Raw genomic sequence first — 21,003 nt, forward strand, 5'->3', positions numbered from 1 at the left:
CTCCGAAGAAGGTTCTGGGATCCAAGCGTCAGCTAGCTGTAAAGGGGGTGCCTGGTCGGAGGACCCTGAAGTATTAGAGGGGGTGCCTAGCAGTGGCGGCTGGTGCGTTGGAGGCGCCAGATGCATGGAGTTCAATGTTTTTTTTTTTTCTGAAGCACGTGATTAGAGCCAGAGGCTCTAATAGGCTTCAGAAAAGGGTGGGCCCGGGGCGCAGAACACTGAGTCCTGAGCCCACCCATTTGTGTAACAATAGCGAATGAATATTCGCTATCGTCACACTGATCCTCCTCCTGGCCAATCAGGAAGCGGGTCCGAGACGAACCCATGCCATTGGCCAAGAAGGAGAAGGAGGCAGGACTCGAGGAGACGCAGGGAGACGCAAGGGACTGAGGACAAGCCGCCGCTGCAAATCAGGTAAGTGCAATGGTCACTCTGCATTTATGGGGGCACACTGGTCACTGGTCACTCTGCATTGAAGGGGGCACACTGGTCACTGGTCACTCTGCATTGAAGGGGGCACACTGGTCACTCTGCATTTATGGGGGCACACTGGTCACTGGTTACTCTGCATTTATGGGGGCACACTGGTCACTCTGCATTGATGGGGGCACACTGGTCACTGGTTACTCTGCATTTATGGGGGCACACTGGTCACTCTGCATTGATGGGGGCACACTGGTCACTCTGCATTGATGGGGGCACACTGGTCACTGATCACTCTGCATTGAAGGGGTCACACTGGTCACTCTGCATTAAAGGGGTCACACTGGTCACTCTGCATTAAAGGGGGCACACTGGTGACTCTGCATTAAAGGGGGCACACTGGTCACTGGTCACTCTGCATTTATGGGGGCACACTGGTCACTCTGCATTGATGGGGGAACACTGGTCACTCTGCATTGATGGGGGAACACTGGTCACTCTGCATTGAAGGGGGCACACTGGTCACTGGTCACTCTGCATTTATGGGGGCACACTGGTCACTCTGCATTGAAGGGGGCACACTGGTCACTGGTCACTCTGCATTTATGGGGGCACACTGATTACTCTGCATTGAAGGGGGCACACTGGTCACTCTGCATCTATGGGAGCACACTGGTCACTCTGCATTGATGGGGGCACACTGGTCACTGGTCACTCTGCATTGAAGGGGGCACACTGGTCACTCTGCATTGAAGGGGGCACACTGGTCACTCTGCATTGATGGGGGCACACTGGTCACTCTGCATTGATGGGGGCACATTGGTCACTCTGCATTGATGGGGGCACATTGGTCACTCTGCATTGAAGAGGGCCCACTATACCTTGATTACTGAAGGCCCCTTTCACACTTTTGTGACCTCAAAGTCACGCAATTTAGCGCGTTTTTTGCCGCAAAGCAATGCCTATTACATTTTTCTGTTTGCACCCCCCAAACATTTTGAGCACCAGCCGCCACTGGTTCCTAGGTTGAGGACCCTGAAGTGTAAAGGGGGCGCCTCAGTCTGGGCCCTGAAGAGTTAGTGCACAGTGTAGAGGTGCCAGAGGAGAGTTGCAGCAGCCATACAGGAATTCACATTAACCTACCTCAAGCCAGTGCAAGGCTGGAGGGAGTAGTCAGTGACTTTTGAGTGCCAGCAGTGTCAGAAATTCAATATTCTACAGTCCCGGATCTTCTGGACTTAAGTCGGAGTTCCAGCACAGCTTTCAGAGATACAGTGTGTTCAAATCGCCAGTAAGCGTTGGCTGGCGTCAAGACAGTGCTAATGGGCATTTCTACTATAAAGTCCTGGAGTTGTACCTAGTTGAGCCAAAGGAGTATCCCACTCATTCCCTTTTCCCATCCCCTAAAATTACAATAAAACAACCAAACAAAGATGCCGGAGTTGTCAATGTCTCAGTTCTCACACCCAGGATCGCAGCTCACATGGGCTGGGAAGGTAATCGGTAACAATGGCAGACCCACATCAGGCCCAATGCCTGGAAAACCTGCTATACCTGTAAAGGTGTGAGTCCCTAACTGGTAGTATGCATTACTAGTAGTGTCTTGAGCCTGGCCTTATACAGTATATATATATATATATATATATATATATATATATATATATATATATATATATATATATATATATACCTGGTAGGACCCAAAGACCAAAGAGCCTGGGAAACCGGTGGTACTTTTCCCTAACCTAGGAAGCCCAAACTCACTGGCTACTATAGAACATCCCCCTTGGACACACCTGCCTACATCCTTGTTCCTATTTATGTCAAGTGAATATTTTAAGGCTTTACAAATAAAAAAGACATTTCTATTCTTTCAATGAGGCACATGTATACAATAAGTTTTGTGGCAGAAGCACTTTTTGCAATATTTAAAGTGCAAGTTCATGTATAGGCAAAAATCCCTACTGCTCCTCTTCCTATCCACCTCAGTACAATCAGCTGTGTCCCCTTCTGCAGGTCTGTTCTTATTTTCTCCAATGGCCGCAGCCTGCTATGCTGTGTGCAGCTGGTAAAGATCCAGTGCTGGTCTACCTGAATCTGCACTTTAACACTGCATAGGTTTGAATAGGCAATTCCTGTACTGTTGGTCACAGTCCAGTGTCAACTGTCAAAAGATATTTTTCCTCACTTCCTGAAGTGTCTATAGGACAGGAAGTAAAGGTGAATCTTTTTAACAGGAAACAGATGTTATACTATAGAATACTTCTCTCTGTCTCCAGCCTTTGGAGGAGAGGGAAGTCAAAATGTGCCACAAAGAGGATATTATTATTAAACAGTATTTATATAGCACATTCACTAAAATGTCAAACAAAATCTTGATTGTTGATTCCGCCAGTAGAACCACTCCCTTTGATATGGTTACAGCACTCTTCCTTTTGCAGGAATATCGCTGCAGCAATGTCACTCTTACTGCGCCTAGATGCATTGCTGACTATAGTGCTGTCACTCTTGTCAGACGTAGCCGGGTCAGGAACAAGGTTAGCAGTCTTGGATTAGAATCAGGAACACAGAAACCAGAGCTAGAAACAATCCAGCACTTAAGCCAGGAAGGCACTGCTGGGCGCTAAAATGTATCCACGCATGTGCCCGTATGTATGCGCGTCCTAGTCCTTGCTCGTCTTGGGCTTCTATGCTCATAGCTCTGCACATGCGCATAACATTGAGCACCTCCTGCACAGGAATGAGCACCTGCTGCATGGGTCCCTGATAGTCCCTCTTGCTGCTGCTGTAGCTGCTTAAAACCCACACCTAGCTCCATCTACAGACCTTTAGATCAGTGTTTCTCAACCTTTTTTCAGTCAAGGCACCCTTTAAAATTAGAAATATTCATTAGGCACCCTCCAAAATTATGGACAGTCTTAACCACTTGCCGACCGCCGCACGACTATCTACGTCGGCGGTCAGCCCCTCACAGGCAAAGTGACGTAGGGCTACGTCACTAGCTTGTGAGGGTCTAGGGAGCGAGCGCGCGCCGCCGGAGGCGCGCTCCCGCTCCTGCGTGGTCACGGACCCCCCCGCGCGTGTGACTGGCGGACCCGATGTCCGCCGGTCACTCTGCAATCGGCGGGTGAGAGGGAGAAAGTCAGGCGGCTTGTGTAAACAAGCTGCCTGTCATTCTCCCCTGTGTATGAAGGATGATCATACGGTTCTACTATGTAGAACCGTTGATCACTCTTCATACATCTGAAGCCACAGCCAATCACAGTAGAAAGCACGCCCCTAGGGACACACATAGCCTCTCCCTTTCAAAAAAAGTTAACCCCTTCACTGCCAGTGTATTTTTACAGTAACGATGCATATGTATAGCACTGATTACTGTAGAAATGTCACTGGTAACCCCAAAAGTGGCAAAAATGTCAGTCAAGGGTCCGATCTGTCCGCTGCAATGTCGCAGTACCGCAAAAAAATCGCAGATCGCCGCCATTACGCGTTAAAAAAAAAACAACAAAAATGACAAAAATCTTTCCCTTTGTTAGTAAACGCGATAACTTTTGCGCAAACCAATCAAAATACGCTTTTTGCGATTTTTTTACCAAACATATGTAGCATAAAACAAATTGGCTGAAAATGTTAAAAAATTTAGATTTTTACATTTTTTTGGGGGGAATTTCATATAAAAAAATGTGAAAAATATTGCTATTTTTGCTAAATTTACACTCTTTTTTTGTTTATAGCGCGTGATCAAAAAATCGCACAGGTGATCAAATACCACCAAAAGAAAGCTCTGTTTGTGGGAAAAAAAGGACGCCAAATTCGTTTAGATACAGCGTCGCATGACCGCGCAATTGTCCGTTAAAGTCACGCAGTGCCGAATCGCAAAATACCCCCTGGTCAGGAAGGGGGTAAAATCTTCCGGTACTTAAGTGGTTAAGGTGCCCCATTCTAATATTTTTACTTAATGCAGCAACATCAATACAAGTAGGACACCCAACATTAGAGGTGATTTATTCTTCGAAGCAAATACATTTTTGCAAAATGGTACTGACTACTATTCCAATGTTTCTCTTCTTCCTCAGTTTTGAGACCCCCAAGCTGATGGAGAGAGGCAAGGGAGGGTCAAACAAGGATGATATGCAGGCTACTGACACCCTACTTTTCAACTGATGATGCCATTGGTCATTAGGAGGTTGGCAGCTAGAAGGTTGTAATGGTATACAATGAAAACTAAACTAAAAGGCAGGTTTAATCCAACCACTGGCTTGTATACAATTTTGGGGTAATTTTTAGGCATTGTGCCAAGGCACCCCCTGAAGAGACCTCAAGGCACCCCAGGGTGCCTGGGCACCCTGGTTGAAAAAAGGCTGCTTTAAATTGACAGCACAATTCTCTGTCTAAAGGAAATTATGTAGAAGCCCTGCGTAGTGCCTTCTACAATCTCCAGCACTGTCTAGCATTGTAGAGGAGAAATCTAGCTTCCTATTGCATTTGCCATTTAAAAATAGGTTTATTATTTATATTTTATGACAGGTGACATGACAATTTGCCTTGAAAATACCGGTTAATGATTCTAGGAAGAAAAAAAAAAAAAACCACTACAGACCTTAGATGAATGTAAAGTCTACATACCTTCGCCCTTTAGGAACTTCTCCACATACTGATCCCAGGTTCCGGGGTCAGGCTGAGTCTTATTCATCTGATCAAAGAAATAATATGACACCGCGGTGTCCTTTGCATTTCGAGCAACGTAAACTGTCTGCAGACGGAAGAAGAATACACAATCATTGTTTTGTATGTGCTTAAAATTATCCTGTAAACATCAGCATTTGGGAAGTATTTCTTGTGATCTACATATGTTTTGTAGAATCAAATTATACTGGGGAGTGGAAAAATGTTTTTAGCTAAACCAATATTTCCCAAAGACTGGTGGTACTATGTCTTGGTCAGAATTTATGGGAAATAACATCTCAAAGGGGGAATTGATGGTCACCAGTTATAAACAGTAGGGGAAGCATGTTGATTGACAAGACCTTACAGAAGATGTGTAAACCCAGGAACTCAGCACAGAGGTCTCACCAGAGTTTGCAAGAGATGTACCAAATAGTGATGAGCTGAACTGCCATAGATTCAGTACGGGCAAAGTTTGTCAAACTTCAAAGAGGTACGGCTGCTAAACCCAAACCCCACTGAAATTAATAGGAGCCAAACCTGCTCAAATGCCTAGAGATGTATAGTAACTAAGTAGAACTACTTCACTACTGTACTTAAGTACCGAAAGGCGGTATCTGTACTTTCCTGGAGTAGAATTTTTTTCTCCTACTTCCACTTTTACTTCACTACATTTTTTCGATGATTTCAATACTTCTACTCCGATATTTTTTTTTTTTTTTTGTGCTGCATAGTTACTCTTATAAAAATTACCACTGCCAGAACAGTAGATGGCAGGTTTCATGAAGCTCAAAACATGTGTATTATCAGCGCATACCAAAATAAATGCTACTGTATGTATAAATAAAAGCTGCATTTGAAATAATAAAAAACAATATGATGTTCAAACTTTTGACTTCTTTCTTTAATAATTACATAACACAGTACTTGTACTTTTACTTTCAGTACTTGAGTAGCAACATTTTAAAAAAAAACTACTTGCAATACTTAAGTACAAAAAATGTTGAATACTTTAGTACTTCTACTCAAGTCACTTTTTGATTGAGCACTTCCACTTCTACTCAAGTCACTTTTTGATCGAGCACTTCCACTTCTACTCAAGTCACTTTTTGATCGAGCACTTGTACTTTTACTCAAGTATGGGTTTCGAGTACTTTATACAACTCTGCCAATGCCTCTCTAGGTGTGTCAGAAATGGTAATTAGAATGGTGGATTTTGCAAAGTCTTGATAATAGTACCCAGCAGATCATGGTCTGGGAAATGCTGAATCAAGCAAAAATTTCTACTCTCAAAGAGGAAGTAAACCCTCCTCTGTAACTTGTACCTATAGGTGATCCTATGATAAGGCTTACCTATAGGTACTGTAAAAATCTCCGAAACATGCACCGTTTAGGAGATATTTACCTTACATGCAGCCAGTGACGCCACTGGCGCATGCGCTCTGAAGGAACGGCCGCTCGTGCCGTTCCTTCAGAGCCCCGTGCCGTGACCGTCGGCTCCCGCGCGCGTGCGCGGGAGTGACGTCACCGCGGCTCCGGCCAATCAGATGGCCGGATGCCGCGATCCCGGAAGACGGGCGACTGGACATGTCGCCCGTCATACAGGGGAGCGGGCGGCACGGCGGGGGCTCGTTCTAAGGCAGGGGTGTCAAACTCCAATTTTATTGTGGGCCGCATCAGCATTATGATTGCCCTCAAAAGGGCTGGTTGTATCTGTAATACTACCCCCCTTACCTTGTGCTGCTGTTAGGATAAAGCTGGAGGCATTGCTGGAAAGTAGACAGTACAGGAGGACTGGAGCTCTCCAGCAGCTACAGGAGAGGCGTGAGGGCCACAGAAAATGGCCGGGAGGGCCAGATTCTGCCCAGGGGCCTTGTGTTTGACACCTGTGTTCTAAGGTAAGTATTTCATAATGAGCTAGTATGCGATGCATACTAGCTCATTATGTGTTTCTCTTGCAGCTTGCAAAAAGAAAAAAAACATTTTTTTGGGGGTTTACAACCTCTTTAACCCCAAGTATGATGGTATGTTTGTAAATCACACTTTTCAATGTGGTGCTTTCATTCATCCCATCCTCACTCCTACCTTACACTTTTGCTCCCAGAAAGATTTCGGCATCAGCTCAAACGGAAGATGAGTTTTTATTTGTCGGGGTGATGGAGTAATATTCAAAACATCTACACCTGAAGAAAGAAGTGAAGTTGTCAATAGCAAGTTCAGAATTTCATGAACTAAGCTGTATAAAAACTTAACCCAAACTTGCCAGAAGGTAAGGGAGGCGGGGAGAACATCTCTAGAAATGGAGAACGTTCATTGGTGGGAGCACGCTTGGTCTTCTCTACATCACCATCATTCATTATGGAGTCCACAATCTCTTGCATCCATGTAGTACCTAAAGAAATCTCAGAAGAAAATAGCAATTTAAAAGTGGAAAAAAAAGAGATAAAGTAAACTTAAAGATCAGAGGTCTACAGTCTTAGCCCCAGGCCTCATTTTGTGGAACTTCTCACAAAAGCATAGGGAATCCCACCAACTTAGTGACATTTTTGACTAGATTCATTAGTATTTCTTAAACAGATAAAAACCAACCGCGCTTGTTGACACTAAAGGTAATAAATGTGAATAAATACAGGCTGCCGGTACATAGGTAAATTGAATCATAAATAAAAATAGAAAAAGTACAGCGCCAACATATATCAAACATTCAGTGTGAGAAAAGTCCAATTCAGGAACCCCAAGAGGCAGGGAACCGAGAAGTCCAACACCAGAGTGGGATCAAATAAGGGGAGGAAAGGACCACCACGTGCACCAGTAAGGATGTCCAAAGGGAATTGGAAGTTGCCAATTTACTTTTACTATTTACAATAAAGAGTTATACTATGCCATTGGAGTCTCCTCTTTATCTTTGGAGGTACATGGTCTATCAACCACTTGACGTCTGCTCACATTGCTGCTACTGCAGCAATGTAACTCGTTATCGTCCAGCGACGTAGACCTACGTCGCTGGACTCCTCCCCTTGTAGGCGGCGCTCGCGCGCCGCCGGAGGCGCGCTCCCGCTGTTTTCTGTCACAGCGGGAGTCGGGCCAGGGGAGGAGCGGCGGCGATCGCGGCCGCTCTTCCCCGATCGTCGGGGAATCGAGTGTGGAGATCCGCCCGCTTGTGTAAACAGAGCGGGCGGATCTCCTAAGTGACAGACAGTGACAGATAGCATCGTTCAGCATAGCTGAACATCCGATCTGTCCCTGACTCACTCAGTCAGCTCCCCCCACACACGTTAGTAAGCACCAGGCATACATTAACCCCTCCCTCTCCAATAAAATGAACCCTTTCCCTGCCAGTGTAATTTTTACAGTAACAGTGCATATACTGTATATAGCACTGATTACTGCAGTAATGTCACTGGTACCCCCAAAAGTGTCAAAAATGTCAGTCAAGGGTCCGATCTGTCCGCCGCAATGTCGCAGTCCCGCAAAAAAAAAAAAAAACGCAGATCGCCGCCATTACTCGTTAAAAAAAAAAAAAACACCAAAAATGACAGAAATCTTTCCCTTAGTTAGTAAACGCAATAACTTTTGCGTAAACCAATCAAAATACGCTTATTGTGATTTTTTTTTACCAAACATAGGTAGCAGAAAACAAATGGCCAAAAATTTTTTTAAAAATTTGATTTTTACATTTTTTGGGGGGGGGGATTTCATATAAAAAAATGTTATTTTTTCAAAATAAACACACTTTTTTGTTTATAGCGCAAAAAGTAAAAATCGCACAGGTGATCAAATACCACCATAAGAAAGCTCTGTTTGTGGGAAAAAAAAGACGTAAATTTCGTTTGGGTACGGCGTCGCACGACCGCGCAATTGTCAGTTAAAGTCGCACAGCGCCGAATCGCAAAAAGTGGCCTGGACGTAAGACAGCAAAATCCTCCGGTGGTAAAGTGGTTAAAGCTGAGCATCTATTGAAGGTTTGGAATCGCTACCTACACATACCTAAGTGACCGCTACTGCTGGTTGGTGGTTTGCCTGTGCCTTGGAAAATCATTTGGAAACACGCCTGTTTTGAATATCCTTAATCGGTGGTGAATATGTTTTGGTAAGCGGACATCCTTACTGGTGCACGTGGTGGTCCTTTCCTCCCCTTATTTGATCCCACTCTGGTGTTGGACTTCTCGGTTCCCTGCCTCTTGGGGTTCATTATATCATCCTTTTTTTGTGGGACTGTAACATTGACCTGAATTGGACTTTTCTCACACTGAATGTTTGATATACTGTATGTTGGCGCCGTACTTTTTCTATTTTTATTAGTATTTCTTAGCCCCAGGTCTTAACATCATTTTGTGGATCTTCTCACAAAAGCATAGGGAAGCCCACCAACTTAGTGAAAACTTTGACTATATTCATCTGTATTTCTCAAAATAAATCTATTTACTAGTCATAATTGATAAAGCATACAAAATGGGTAAAAAAAATCTTTGCCCAAAACAAAGAGGAGAATGGTCAAAGTGATCACATTTCCCTAGAGAGAGAATATATTTTACTTTTAGTGAGTATACATTTTTGAACATTTTTTTTTTAAAGATTTTTGATGAAATAAATGTTCTGGCAACCAGGTCTCTTTAAAGGAAAGGGCTATCCCCTATCAACAGCAAAGCTTCAGTACAAATGCAACCAGCAAGCACACTCTTGAGCTTGTGAGAACTGTAAGTATTAAAGGACCAACCTATTTATTTTATATTTTAATATTTCAAAGGGACTGAACAGTGGAATTCATATAAGCATGCAAAGACATTACAAACTAGACACACGGTGAACTTTTGGGATTAGTTATGAACAGAGCTTTTTTTCAGCGGGAACGCGGGGGAACGCAGTTCCGGCACCTCCAGAACTGAATGTATGTACTGTATGTAATGTATGTTGCTGGGGATCAGTTGTTGCTGGGAGCAGTGGTGTATTTTGGTTTTGTGCTGCCCTAGGCAAGACTAAAATTGGGCGCCCTCCCCATTTAAATTTTCCCCACTCCTTTTTTAACGGATGTGTCTTCCTCCAAAATTGAAGGACTACAAGTCCCAGCATGAACCCCCTGAGATCTCATAAGAGGGGGGGTGAGAGGGGGTGGGAGAGAGAGGGTGGGGGTGGGTGAGGGAGGGGGGATGAAAGAGAGAGCGAGAGAGGGATTGGGTGATGGAGGGAGAGAGAGAGAGGGGTTGGGTGAGGGAGGGGAAGAGAGTGGGGGGTGACAGTGGGGGGATGAGAGAGAGACAGGGGGGATGAGTGAGAGAGGGGGATGAGCGAGAGAGAGGGGGTTGAGAGAGAGACAGAGAGCGAGAGAGAGTGGGGATGAGAGAGAGAGTGAGAGGGGATGAGAGGGGGGGTGGGTGAGGGAGGGAGGGGGGATGAAAGAGAGAGAGAGAGAGGGATTGGGTGATGGAGGGAGAGAGAGAGAGAGGGGTTGGGTGAGGGAGGGAAAGAGAGTGGGGGGTGAGAGTGGGGGGGGTTGAGAGAGTGGGGGGATGAGAGAGAGTGGGGGATGAGAGAGAGACAGGGGGGATGAGTGAGAGAGGGGGATGAGCGAGAGAGAGGGGGCTTGAGAGAGAGAGAGAGAGCGAGAGAGAGTGGGGATGAGAGAGAGAGTGAGAGGGGATGAGAGGGGGGTGGGTGAGGGAGGGAGGGGGGATGAAAGAGAGAGAGAGAGAGGGATTGGGTGATGGAGGGAGAGAGAGAGAGAGGGGTTGGGTGAGGGAGGGAAAGAGAGTGGGGGGTGAGAGTGGGGGGGTTGAGAGAGTGGGGGGATGAGAGAGAGTGGGGGATGAGAGAGAGACAGGGGGGATGAGTGAGAGAGGGGGGATGAGCGAGAGAGAGGGGGGTTGAGAGAGAGAGTGAGAGGGGGATGAGAGAGGGAGATGAGAGCGAGAGAGAGAGAGGGGGTTGATAGAGAGAGAGGGGGTGAGAAAGAGAGAGGGAGGTGAGAGGGAGGGAGAGAGGAGGAGTTAGAGAGTGAGAAGGGAGGGTGAGTAAGAGAGAGAGGGGGTGAGAGAGGTGGTTCTAGCAACCAGTGGCCAATAGAGTCTCAGGTGGTGGGGGGTGGCTTTTTTGCTGCCCCCCGCAAAGTGCTGCCCTAGGCCTGGGCCTTGTTGGCCTAGGCCAAAATACAGCACTGGCTGGGAGGAAGGTACTGTAGAGGAAGGGGTCTATTGATGCTGGCTACTGAGGAACCTTTTGTTGCTGGAAGGGATCTATTTTTGCAGGGGGGGGGGTCTATTGTTGCTGGTAGGTATCTATTGTTGCTGGGGTGAATCTTATGTTGCAGGGGGTCAATTGTTGCTGGCAGGGATGTACTGTTGAGGGAGGGGTCTTTGTTTCTGGCTGCTGGAGGGTCTATTGATGCTGGCTGTTGGGAATCTATTGCTGCTGGGGTGTATCTATTGTCGTTGGAGTGTCCATGCTAGATCTATTTTACTGTCTTTCTTGTTCCATCCAAAATACTTAGCACCACAAAATAATACTTGGGTCTCTATTCTCTAAAAGGGGCGGTATTAGGAGGTGGGTAAGGGGCGGAACCAAGGAACGGTTCTTGGAGGTGGGTAAGGGGCAGAGGCGAAGGGTGACTTAAAAGAGAAGAGTTCCTGAACCTATTCTCTGAGAAAAAAAAGCCCTGGTTCCCAATCCAGAAAAGAGACAAGCCCATATATTTAGCAAAGAGACATCCCAATTCAATAGAAAGACAGACCCATATATTCAGCAAAGAGATAGCCCGACCCACCAAAGATAGTGCTCCATCCAGTAGAGACATCCCCATATATCCAGCAAATAGACGGCCCAATCTAGCAAACAGATGGCCCATCTGTCAAATGGATGGCCAAATCCAATGAAGAGGCAGCCCAATCCAGCAAATAGACATCTCCATCCTGCAAAGAGACAGCTACATAAATTCAGAAAAGATACAGCCCAATCTAGCAGAGACATCCCCATATATCCAAAGAGACATCCCAATCCAGCAAAGAGGTATCCCCATATATTTAGCAAAGATGGCTGAATCCAGCAAACAGATGGCCCATCCGTCAAATGGATGGCCAAATCCAATGAAGAGGCAGCCCAATCCAGCAAAGAGGCTTTCCCATCCATCAAAGAGACAGCTACATACATTCAGAAAAGATATAGCCCAATCCAGCAGAGACATCCCCATATATCCAAAGAGACATCCCAATCCAGCAAAGAGGTATCCCCCATATATTCATCAAAGATGGCTGAATCCAGCAAACAGATGGCCCATCCGTCAAATGGATGGCCCAATCCAGCAAAGAGGCATCCCCATCCATCAAAGAGACAGCTACATACATTCAGAAAAGATATAGCCCAATCCAGCAGAGACATCCCCATATATCCAAAGAGACATCCCAATCCAGCAAAGAGGTATCCCCCATATATTCAGCAAAGATGGCTCAATCCAGCAAAGAGATAGTCCAATCCAATCCAAAAAAGACAGCCCAGTCCAGCAAAGAGACATCCCCATCCAGGAAAGAGACAGGCCAGTCCAAAAAAGAGACATACCCTTATATTCAGCAAAGAGACAATTTTTACTTCACATAACCCTACATTGCCTGTCCTTTAGCCTACTTCCTTTTCCTGATTTGAGACTACAATGCCTGTTCTGACTTTAGCCTGCTTCCTGTTCCCAGAGATGTATAGTAACTGAGTAGAACTACTTCACTACTGTACTTAAGTACCGAAAGGCGGTATCTGTTCTTTCCTAGAGTAGAATTTTTTTCTCCTACTTCCACTTTTACTTCACTACATTTTTTCAATGATTTCAATACTTCTACTCCGATATTTTTTTTTTGTGCTGCATAGTTACTCGTTACTATTATAAAAATTACCACTGCCAGAACAGTAGATGGCAGGTTTCATGATGCTCAAAACATGTGTATTATCAGCGCATACCAAAATAAATGCTACTGTATGTATAAATAAAAGCTGCATTTGAAATAATAAAAAACAATATGATGTTCAAACTTTTGACTTCTTTCTTTAATAACTACATAACACAGTACTTGTACTTTTACTTTCAGTACTTGAGTAGCAAAAATTTTTTTAAAAACTACTTGCAATACTTAAGTACAAAAAATGTTGAATACTTTAGTCGTGCGACGCTGTACCTAAATTAATTTGGCGTCCTTTTTTTCCCACAAACAGAGCTTTCTTTTGGTGGTATTTGATCACCTGTGCGATTTTTTGATCACGCGCTATAAACAAAAAAAGAGCGTCAATTTTGCAAAAATAACAATATTTTTCACATTTTTTTTATGAAATTCCCCCCCCAAAAAAAAGCAAAAATCAAAATGTTTTAACATTTTCGGCCAATTTGTTTTATGCTACCTATGTTTGGTAAAATAAAAATCGCAAAAAGCGTATTTTGATTGGTTTGCGCAAAAGTTATCGCGTTTACTAACAAAGGGAAAGATTTTTGTCATTTTTGTTGTTTTTTTTTTAACGCGTAATGGCGGCGATCTGCGATTTTTTTTGCGTTACTGCGACATTGCGGCCGACAGATCGGACCCTTGACTGACATTTTTGACACTTTTGGGGTTACCAGTGACATTTCTACAGTAATCAGTGCTATATATATGCACTGTTACTGTAAAATGACACCGGCAGTGAAGGGGTTAACTTTATTTGAGAGGGAGGGGCTGTGTGTGTCCCTAGGGGCGTGATTCTAACTGTGATTGGCTGTGGCTTGAGCTGTAGGAACAGTGACCAACGGTCCTACATAGTAGAACCGTATGATCAGTGTTTCTACACAGGGGAGAATGACAGGCAGCTTGTTTACACTAGCCGCCTGCCTTTCTCCCTCTCTCCAGACGATCGCAGAGTGAGCGGCGGACATCGGTCCGCCGGTCACACGCGCGGGGGGGTCCGTGATCGCGTGGGAGCGCGCTGGCGGCGGCGCGCGTTTGCTCCCTAGAGCCTCACAGGCTAGTGACGTACCGATACGTCACTTTGCCTGTGAGGGGCTGACCGCCGCAGTATATGTACTTGCGGTGGTCGGCAAGCGGTTAAAAACTGTATTGTAAAAAAAAAAAAAAAAAATTTGATCACAACAGGTCAGAAGGATAATTTTGTAGATCTTGGCCTCTCTTACCTGCCTTGGGATAAGTCGCTATGATTATATCGTCTGGTCTGGCTTGAAAATTTTCCACATCCTCCCATCGGTCTGCAATAGGTTTCCTTAGTGGTACTCCATGGACTGAGCACATCGGGAATCTGTGGAATGTACCTTCAGGGAGGTTGTTGATGATGGTGGCAAAATCCTGTTTAGCTAGCTATTCAAGAAACATCAGAAAAATGAGATGACATTTCTTTTAGCATTCATTGTTTGTTAAAGTAGAACTCAAGGCAAAACATTTTTTAATTTTGGATAGAGCAAAGAGGGTTATAAGCCCTCTCAGTTCCTTTTTGTCACCATTGTGTCCCATTGTGGAGATTTCCCTTCACTTCCTGTCCCATAGCCAAACAGAAAGTGAGAGGAAATCCCTCCAAAGTGTCCGCATCTGAAGTTTTCCCCCCTCTATTCCTGTTTTGGTTACGACCCAAAATTTGGGATTTTCCTTTACTATCACTCAGGGGGTTAATCTCCTTAACCACTTAAGCCCCGGAAGATTTTACCCCCTTCCTGACCAGGGCCTATTTTGCGATTCGGCACTGCGTGACTTTAACGGACAATTGCACGGTCGTGCGACGCTGCGCCCAAATTAAATTGACGTCCTTTTTTTCCCACAAACAGAGCTTTCTTTTGGTGGTATTTGATCACCTGTGCGATTTTTACTTTTTGCGCTATAAACAAAAAAAGAGCGTCAAATTTGAAAAAATAACAATATTTTCACATTTTTTTTATATGAAATTCCCCCCAAAAAAATGTAAAAATCAAAATTTTTTAACATTTTAGGCCAATTTGTTTTCTGCTACATATGTTTGGTAAAAAAAAAAAATCGCAATAAGCGTATTTTGATTGGTTTGCGTTTATTAACTAAGGGAAAGATTTCTGTCATTTTTGGTGTTTTTTTTTTAAACGAGTAATGGCGGCGATCTGCTTTTTTTTTGCGGGACTGCGACATTGCGGCGGACAGATCGGACCCCTAACTGACATTTTTGACACTTTTGGGGGTACCAGTGACATTACTGCAGTAATCAGTGCTATACATATGCACTGTTACTGTAAAAATGACACTGGCAGGGGAGGGGTTAACTTTATTGGAGAGGCAGGGGTTAAATGTGTCCCTAGGGGCGTGCTTCTTACTGTAAAGGGGCGTGGCTTTTCATGTAACCACAGAGACATACGATCCTAAATAGCAGGATCGTATGATCTCTGCAGTTACACCAGGGAGAATGACAGGCGGCTTTGTTTACATCAGCCGCCTGCCTTTCTCCCTCTGCAGCGGACGATCGCGGGTGGCCGGCGGACATCAGAGCCGCCGGTCACTCGCGCGGGGATCCCTGTGAACGATGGGGGGTGGGAGCGCGCCTCTGGCGGTGCGTGCTCGCCCCCTATTGGCTCGCAGGCCAGTGACGTATATATACGTCACTTTGCCTAGGAGGGGCTGACCGCCGCCGTAAATAGTCGTGCGGCGGTCGGCAAGTGGTTAACGGGGATACAGACAGCAATAAAAACCTACGAGGACGTCATGTTTGACGAAACACGTCAGTTTTAGCTCCTGCCAAGGTCATTCCATACCATGAGCACTGTGTTCTGCAGTTTTTTGTAAGTGCAATATCCGTGGTGGTGGGATTGTCACGCTGGTGACTATTGGTATCTGGATTTCCAAGCACTCCATTCCAAGCACTTTTGGGAATCTGGATTATATATTGACACTTTCCTGTTGTTATTATGTACTCACTGTCTAGCACCTACCTAGGAGGGTGCTACAATACTTTTTTTGAAGCTGATCCAACACAATCCCACGCTGAGCTGTCAGCCGCAGCTTCGCTGTGGAGGCGGTCCAGAGGACACATTCAACAACGGAAGCCCCATAGTAAGTCTATGAGTGACGTCACTTCCCAATCATTTCACAGCCATTGTTGGCTTTGTCTTCTGCAGAGCTCCACTGGAGACCGGATCGGATCAGCTTTAAAAAAAAGTATGTATACTGATTTCATCCTCACAGGGCTAGATAGGTTAGTGTTAAGCCCCGTACACACGTGTCGAAAATCGGCAGGGAAATTTCGTCCGACGTCCGATCTGCAGATTTTCGGCTTGTTAGTATGATGCTTCCTACAACCAACTCCGACTTTTCGGCCAAAAAAAATCTGGTGTGCAGACTATAAAATTTTTGTTGGCCGTCAACATAACGGCCGATTTTTGTGCAGTCAGTACAGATTTCGACAGGGAAAAATCTGATGAGCAAGACTGATGCTCAGAGAAGAAAGAACACAAAGAAAGCAACCCAACAAATGACATCACTTCTGAAGTAGAATTTTGTTGGGCGAGAAAATTCGTGTGCAGTCTAGGCACATTCCAACCAACAAAACACAACTCTGGACAAAAGACGGACGACCGGTCGGCCGATAATCATTGCGTGTGTACGGGGCTTTAGATTGTGGAGATCTATAGATGCAGGGATTTTAGTTTTAGGGTGGACTTACACTTTAACCACTTGCCTACTAGGCCTATTTTTGACATTTGGTGTTTATAAGCTAAAATCAGTTGTTTTTGCTAGAAAACTACTTAGAACCCCCAAACATTATATATTTTTTTTTAGCAGAGACCCTAGAGAATAAAATGGAGATTATTGTAATATTTTTTATCACACCGTATTTGGGCAGCGGTCTTCCAAACGCAATTGTTTTGGAAAAAATTTACTTTTTTTAATTAAAAAATAAGAATCCAGTAAAGTTAGCCCAATTTTTTTCCATAATATGAAAGATAATGTTACGCCGAGTAAATAGATACCCAACATGTCATGCTTCAAAATTGCGCACGCTCACGGAATGGTGACGAACTTTGGTACTTAAAAATCCCCATAGACGACACTTTAAAAATTTCTACAGGTTGCCATCTTAGAGTTACAGAGGAGGTCTAGGGCTCAAATTATTGCTCTCGCTCGAACGATCGCGGCGATACCTTGCGTGTGGTTTGAACACCGTTTACATATGTGGGCGGGGTTTCCGTGTGCGTTCGCTTCTGCGCGAGAGCTAACGGGGACAGGGTGCTTTAATTTTTTTTTTTTTTTACTATTTATTTTAATTATTATTTTTTATTTTTACACCGTTTTAAAAAAAAAAATTGATCATTTTTATTTCTAATACAAGGAATGTAAACATTCCTTGTAATAGAAATAGGCACGACAGGACCTCTTTTTTTGTGAGATCTGGGGTCAAAAAGTCCTCAGATCTCACAAGTACACTAATAAAGATAGAAAGGAAAGAAAAAAAAAAAATGACAAAAAAAAAAAAGGGACCTTTAAGCCGGTTGCTCGGCAACGACGTTTGCCGTCGCTCCGGTCCTCCAAGACAATAGAGTCGAGTGAGTGCAAGCTTGCCCTCACTCGACATCCTGTCTGTGAGGATCCGGGACCCGAGACGTCACTAGCCTGTGACCGGTTTGTGAGCCAATAGCGGGCGAGCGCACGCCCGCCGCCGCTCGTTCACGGATGAGTCTGCGCGTGTGATCGGTGGACCCGATGTCCGCCGGTCACACTACGATCGTCGGCAGAGCGGGAGAAAGGCGGGCGGCTTATGTAAACAAGCCGCCTGTCATTCTCCCCTGTGTAAAAATGGAGATCAGACGGTTCTACTATGTAGAACCGTTGATCTCTGTTTTTACAATAGGAGACATGTCCTACTACAGTTATAAACACGCCCCTAGGACACACTTAACCCCTCCCTCTCCAATACAGTTAACCCCTTCCCTGCCAGTGTCATTTTTACAGTAACAGTGCAAATGTTTAGCACTGATTACTGCAGTAATGTCAATGGTAACCCCAAAAGTGTCAAAAATGTCAGTCAAGGGTCCGATCTGTCTGCCGCAAGGTCGCAATCCCGCAAAAAAAAAAAAACGCAGATCGCAGCCATTACTCGTTAAAAAAAAAACACCAAAAATGACAAAAATCTTTCCCTTTGTTAGTAAACGCGATAACTTTTGGGCAAACCAATCAAAATACGCTTTTTGCGATTTTTTTTTTTACCAAACATATGTAGCATAAAACAAATTGGCCGAAAATGTTAAAAAATGTGATTTTTACATTTTTTTGGGGGAATTTCATATAAAAAAATGTGAAAAATATTGTTATTTTTGCACAATTTACGCTCTTTTTTTGTTAATAGCGCATGATCAAAAAATCGCACAGGTGATCAAATACCACCAAAAGAAAGCTCTGTTTGTGGGACAAAAAAGGACGTGAAATTAGTTTAGGTACAGCGTCGCACGACCGCACAATTGTCCGTTAAAGTCACGCAGTAAAAAAATCGCAAAAAAACCCCTGGTCGGAATGGGGGTAAAATCTTCCGGGGCTTAAGTGGTTAAAGCGGTTGTAAACCTAAAATTTAAAAAAAAAACTGCAAGACAAAGGCATAATGAGCTAGTGTGCATTGCATACTAGCTCATTATGAATTACCTTAGAACGAAGCCCCGGCACGGACCCCCGGACACCGCTGTGGGCGCTGACATGATCCCGCTGCGTCTCTTCCGCGTTCGGCGGCTCCGGCGCTGTGATTGGCCGGAGCCGCAATGACGTCACTCCCATGCATGCGCGTGGGAGTCATTTTCCGGCAAGCTCCCGGCAAGGGAAACTGAAGGTCCACCGGACCTTCAGAGCGCATGCACCGCTCGTGTGAGCGGCTGCATGCACTGCAAATATCTCCGAAACCGTGCCGGTTTAGGAGATATTAATTGTACCTACCTTATTATAGGCTTACCTGTAGTTAAAAGTGAAAAAAAGCGGTATACTACCGCTTTAAATGCTGCTAATCGGCATCACAACTTCAGCATTTACATGGCTGGAATGTCATAGATCCTAAGGATCCTATACAGCAAATGATATTTTCTCAACTTCCGGTGGAGCCATTAGTGCAGTTAATATTAGATCATCCTTTTTATAGTAAACGCTACTTTCCACATTTTATTTAGTTTATTAAGTTTGGACTACTGTCCAAAAACTTACTTCCCATGAGGGATACACCCAATATATGCCCATATGGAATAATTTAAGACTACCTGGGGTAGCGAAGCTTGAAAAAAAAAGAGGGCTGGTATTGCGCTTCTTGAGCTTCATCAACTTTTTGATAACGAGGAATTGCAACCATTTAACCACTTGCCGACTGGGCACAGTATATTTACTGCGGCAGTCAGCCCCGGCCAGGCAGAGTGACGTAGATCTACGTCGCTAGCCTGTCATCGGGTTTTGAGCCAATAGCGGATGAGCGCGCGCCCGCTGAGGCTCGTTCACGGAGGAGTGCGGGCGTGTGACCGGCGGACCTGATGTCCGCCGGTCACACTACGATCGTCGGTAGAGCGGGAGAAAGGCGGGCGGCTTATGTAAACAAGTCGCCTGTCATTCTCCCCTGTGTAAAAATGGAGATCAGACGGTTCTACTATGTAGAACCGTTGATCTCTGTTTTTACACTAGTAGCCATGTCCAATCACAGTTACAATCACGCCCCTAGGACACACTTAACCCCTCCCTGTCCAATACAGTTAACCCCTTCCCTGCCAGTGTCATTTTTGCAGTAACAGTGCATATATGTATAGCACTGATTACTGCAGTAATGTCACTGGTACCCCCAAAAGTGTCAAAAATGTCAGTCAAGGGTCCGATCTGTCCGCCGCAATGTCGCAGTACCGCAAAAAAAAATCGCAGATCGCCGCCATTGCTCGTTAAAAAAAAAAAAAACACCAAAAATGACAAAAATCTTTCCCTTTGTTAGTAAACGCGATAACTTTTGCGCAAACCAATCAAAATACGCTTTTTGCGATTTTTTTTTTACCAAACATATGTAGCATAAAGCAAATTGGCTGAAAATGTTAAAACATTTTGATTTTTACATTTTTTTTGGGGAATTTCATATAAAAAAATGTGAAAAATATTGTTATTTTTGCACAATTTATGCTATTTTTTTGTTTATAGCGCGTGATCAAAAAATCGCACAGGTGATCAAATACCACCAAAAGAAAGCTCTGTTTGTGGGAAAAAAAGGACGTGAAATTGGTTTAGGTACAGCGCCGCACGACCGCGCTATTGTCCGTTAAAGTCACCCAGTAAAAAAATCGCAAAAAACCCCCTGGTCAGGAAGGGGGTAAAATCTTCCGGGGCTTAAGTGGTTAATAAACTGGTAGAGAAATACCATCTGTCTAACAAACTACACTTGCAAAACAAGTTTTAAGGTGCAAAGCACCAGTTCCCTGCGCTCAGAGAGGTGTAGCTTCTAGTCCACCTCATTAAGGTCTTTCCACTGTTTCTGGAGCTGTGGATGCGACAACCCAGGAAAAAATGCTGCGGCCTTGCTGCCCTTTACACGACCAGGGAAGTCTGGAAATACTGTAAACAACAAACAAACACAGGGGCGCACAGGCCTAGTGCATTATCCTTTGGTTGGTTTATTAAAAATAAGAAGATTAAAAATACTCACAAACGAGTTTCTTGGTTAAAAGCATATCATGTAAGGAACGCAGTCCTCAGTAGTATGATCCGAGGGTAAGTTATCCCTTGAGTTAGTAGTGGCTAACGGCTAAGGCTCTGAGGAAGAGGCTAACCCTCGAAACGCGTTAGCCACTACTAACTCAAGGGATAACTTACCCTCGGATCATACTACTGAGGACTGCGTTCCTTACATGATATGCTTTTAACCAAGAAACTCGTTTGTGAGTATTTTTAATCTTCTTATTTTTAATAAACCAACCAAAGGATAATGCACTAGGCCTGTGCGCCCCTG

At 44.5% G+C, this 21,003-nt stretch overlaps 1 protein-coding gene across 1 annotated transcript in view; it reads right to left on the reverse strand.

Annotated features, from left to right (window-relative positions):
• The window catches only part of LOC309558526 (uncharacterized protein), a 71,979-nt gene that overhangs the window by 43,988 nt on the left and 6,988 nt on the right, over positions 1–21,003 (reverse strand). The window contains exons 2-5 of the mRNA XM_082261606.1: positions 14,222–14,402; positions 7,352–7,480; positions 7,174–7,271; positions 5,050–5,176 (exon numbers count right to left, since the gene is read on the reverse strand). Of these exons, the coding sequence (XP_082117732.1) occupies positions 5,050–5,176; positions 7,174–7,271; positions 7,352–7,480; positions 14,222–14,402 (535 nt within the window). The remainder of the gene's footprint in view (positions 1–5,049; positions 5,177–7,173; positions 7,272–7,351; positions 7,481–14,221; positions 14,403–21,003) is intronic.

Source organism: Pelophylax lessonae, assembly GCF_965119305.1.
Source record: "Pelophylax lessonae genome assembly, chromosome: 6".
Classification (NCBI taxonomy): Eukaryota; Metazoa; Chordata; class Amphibia; order Anura; family Ranidae; genus Pelophylax; species Pelophylax lessonae.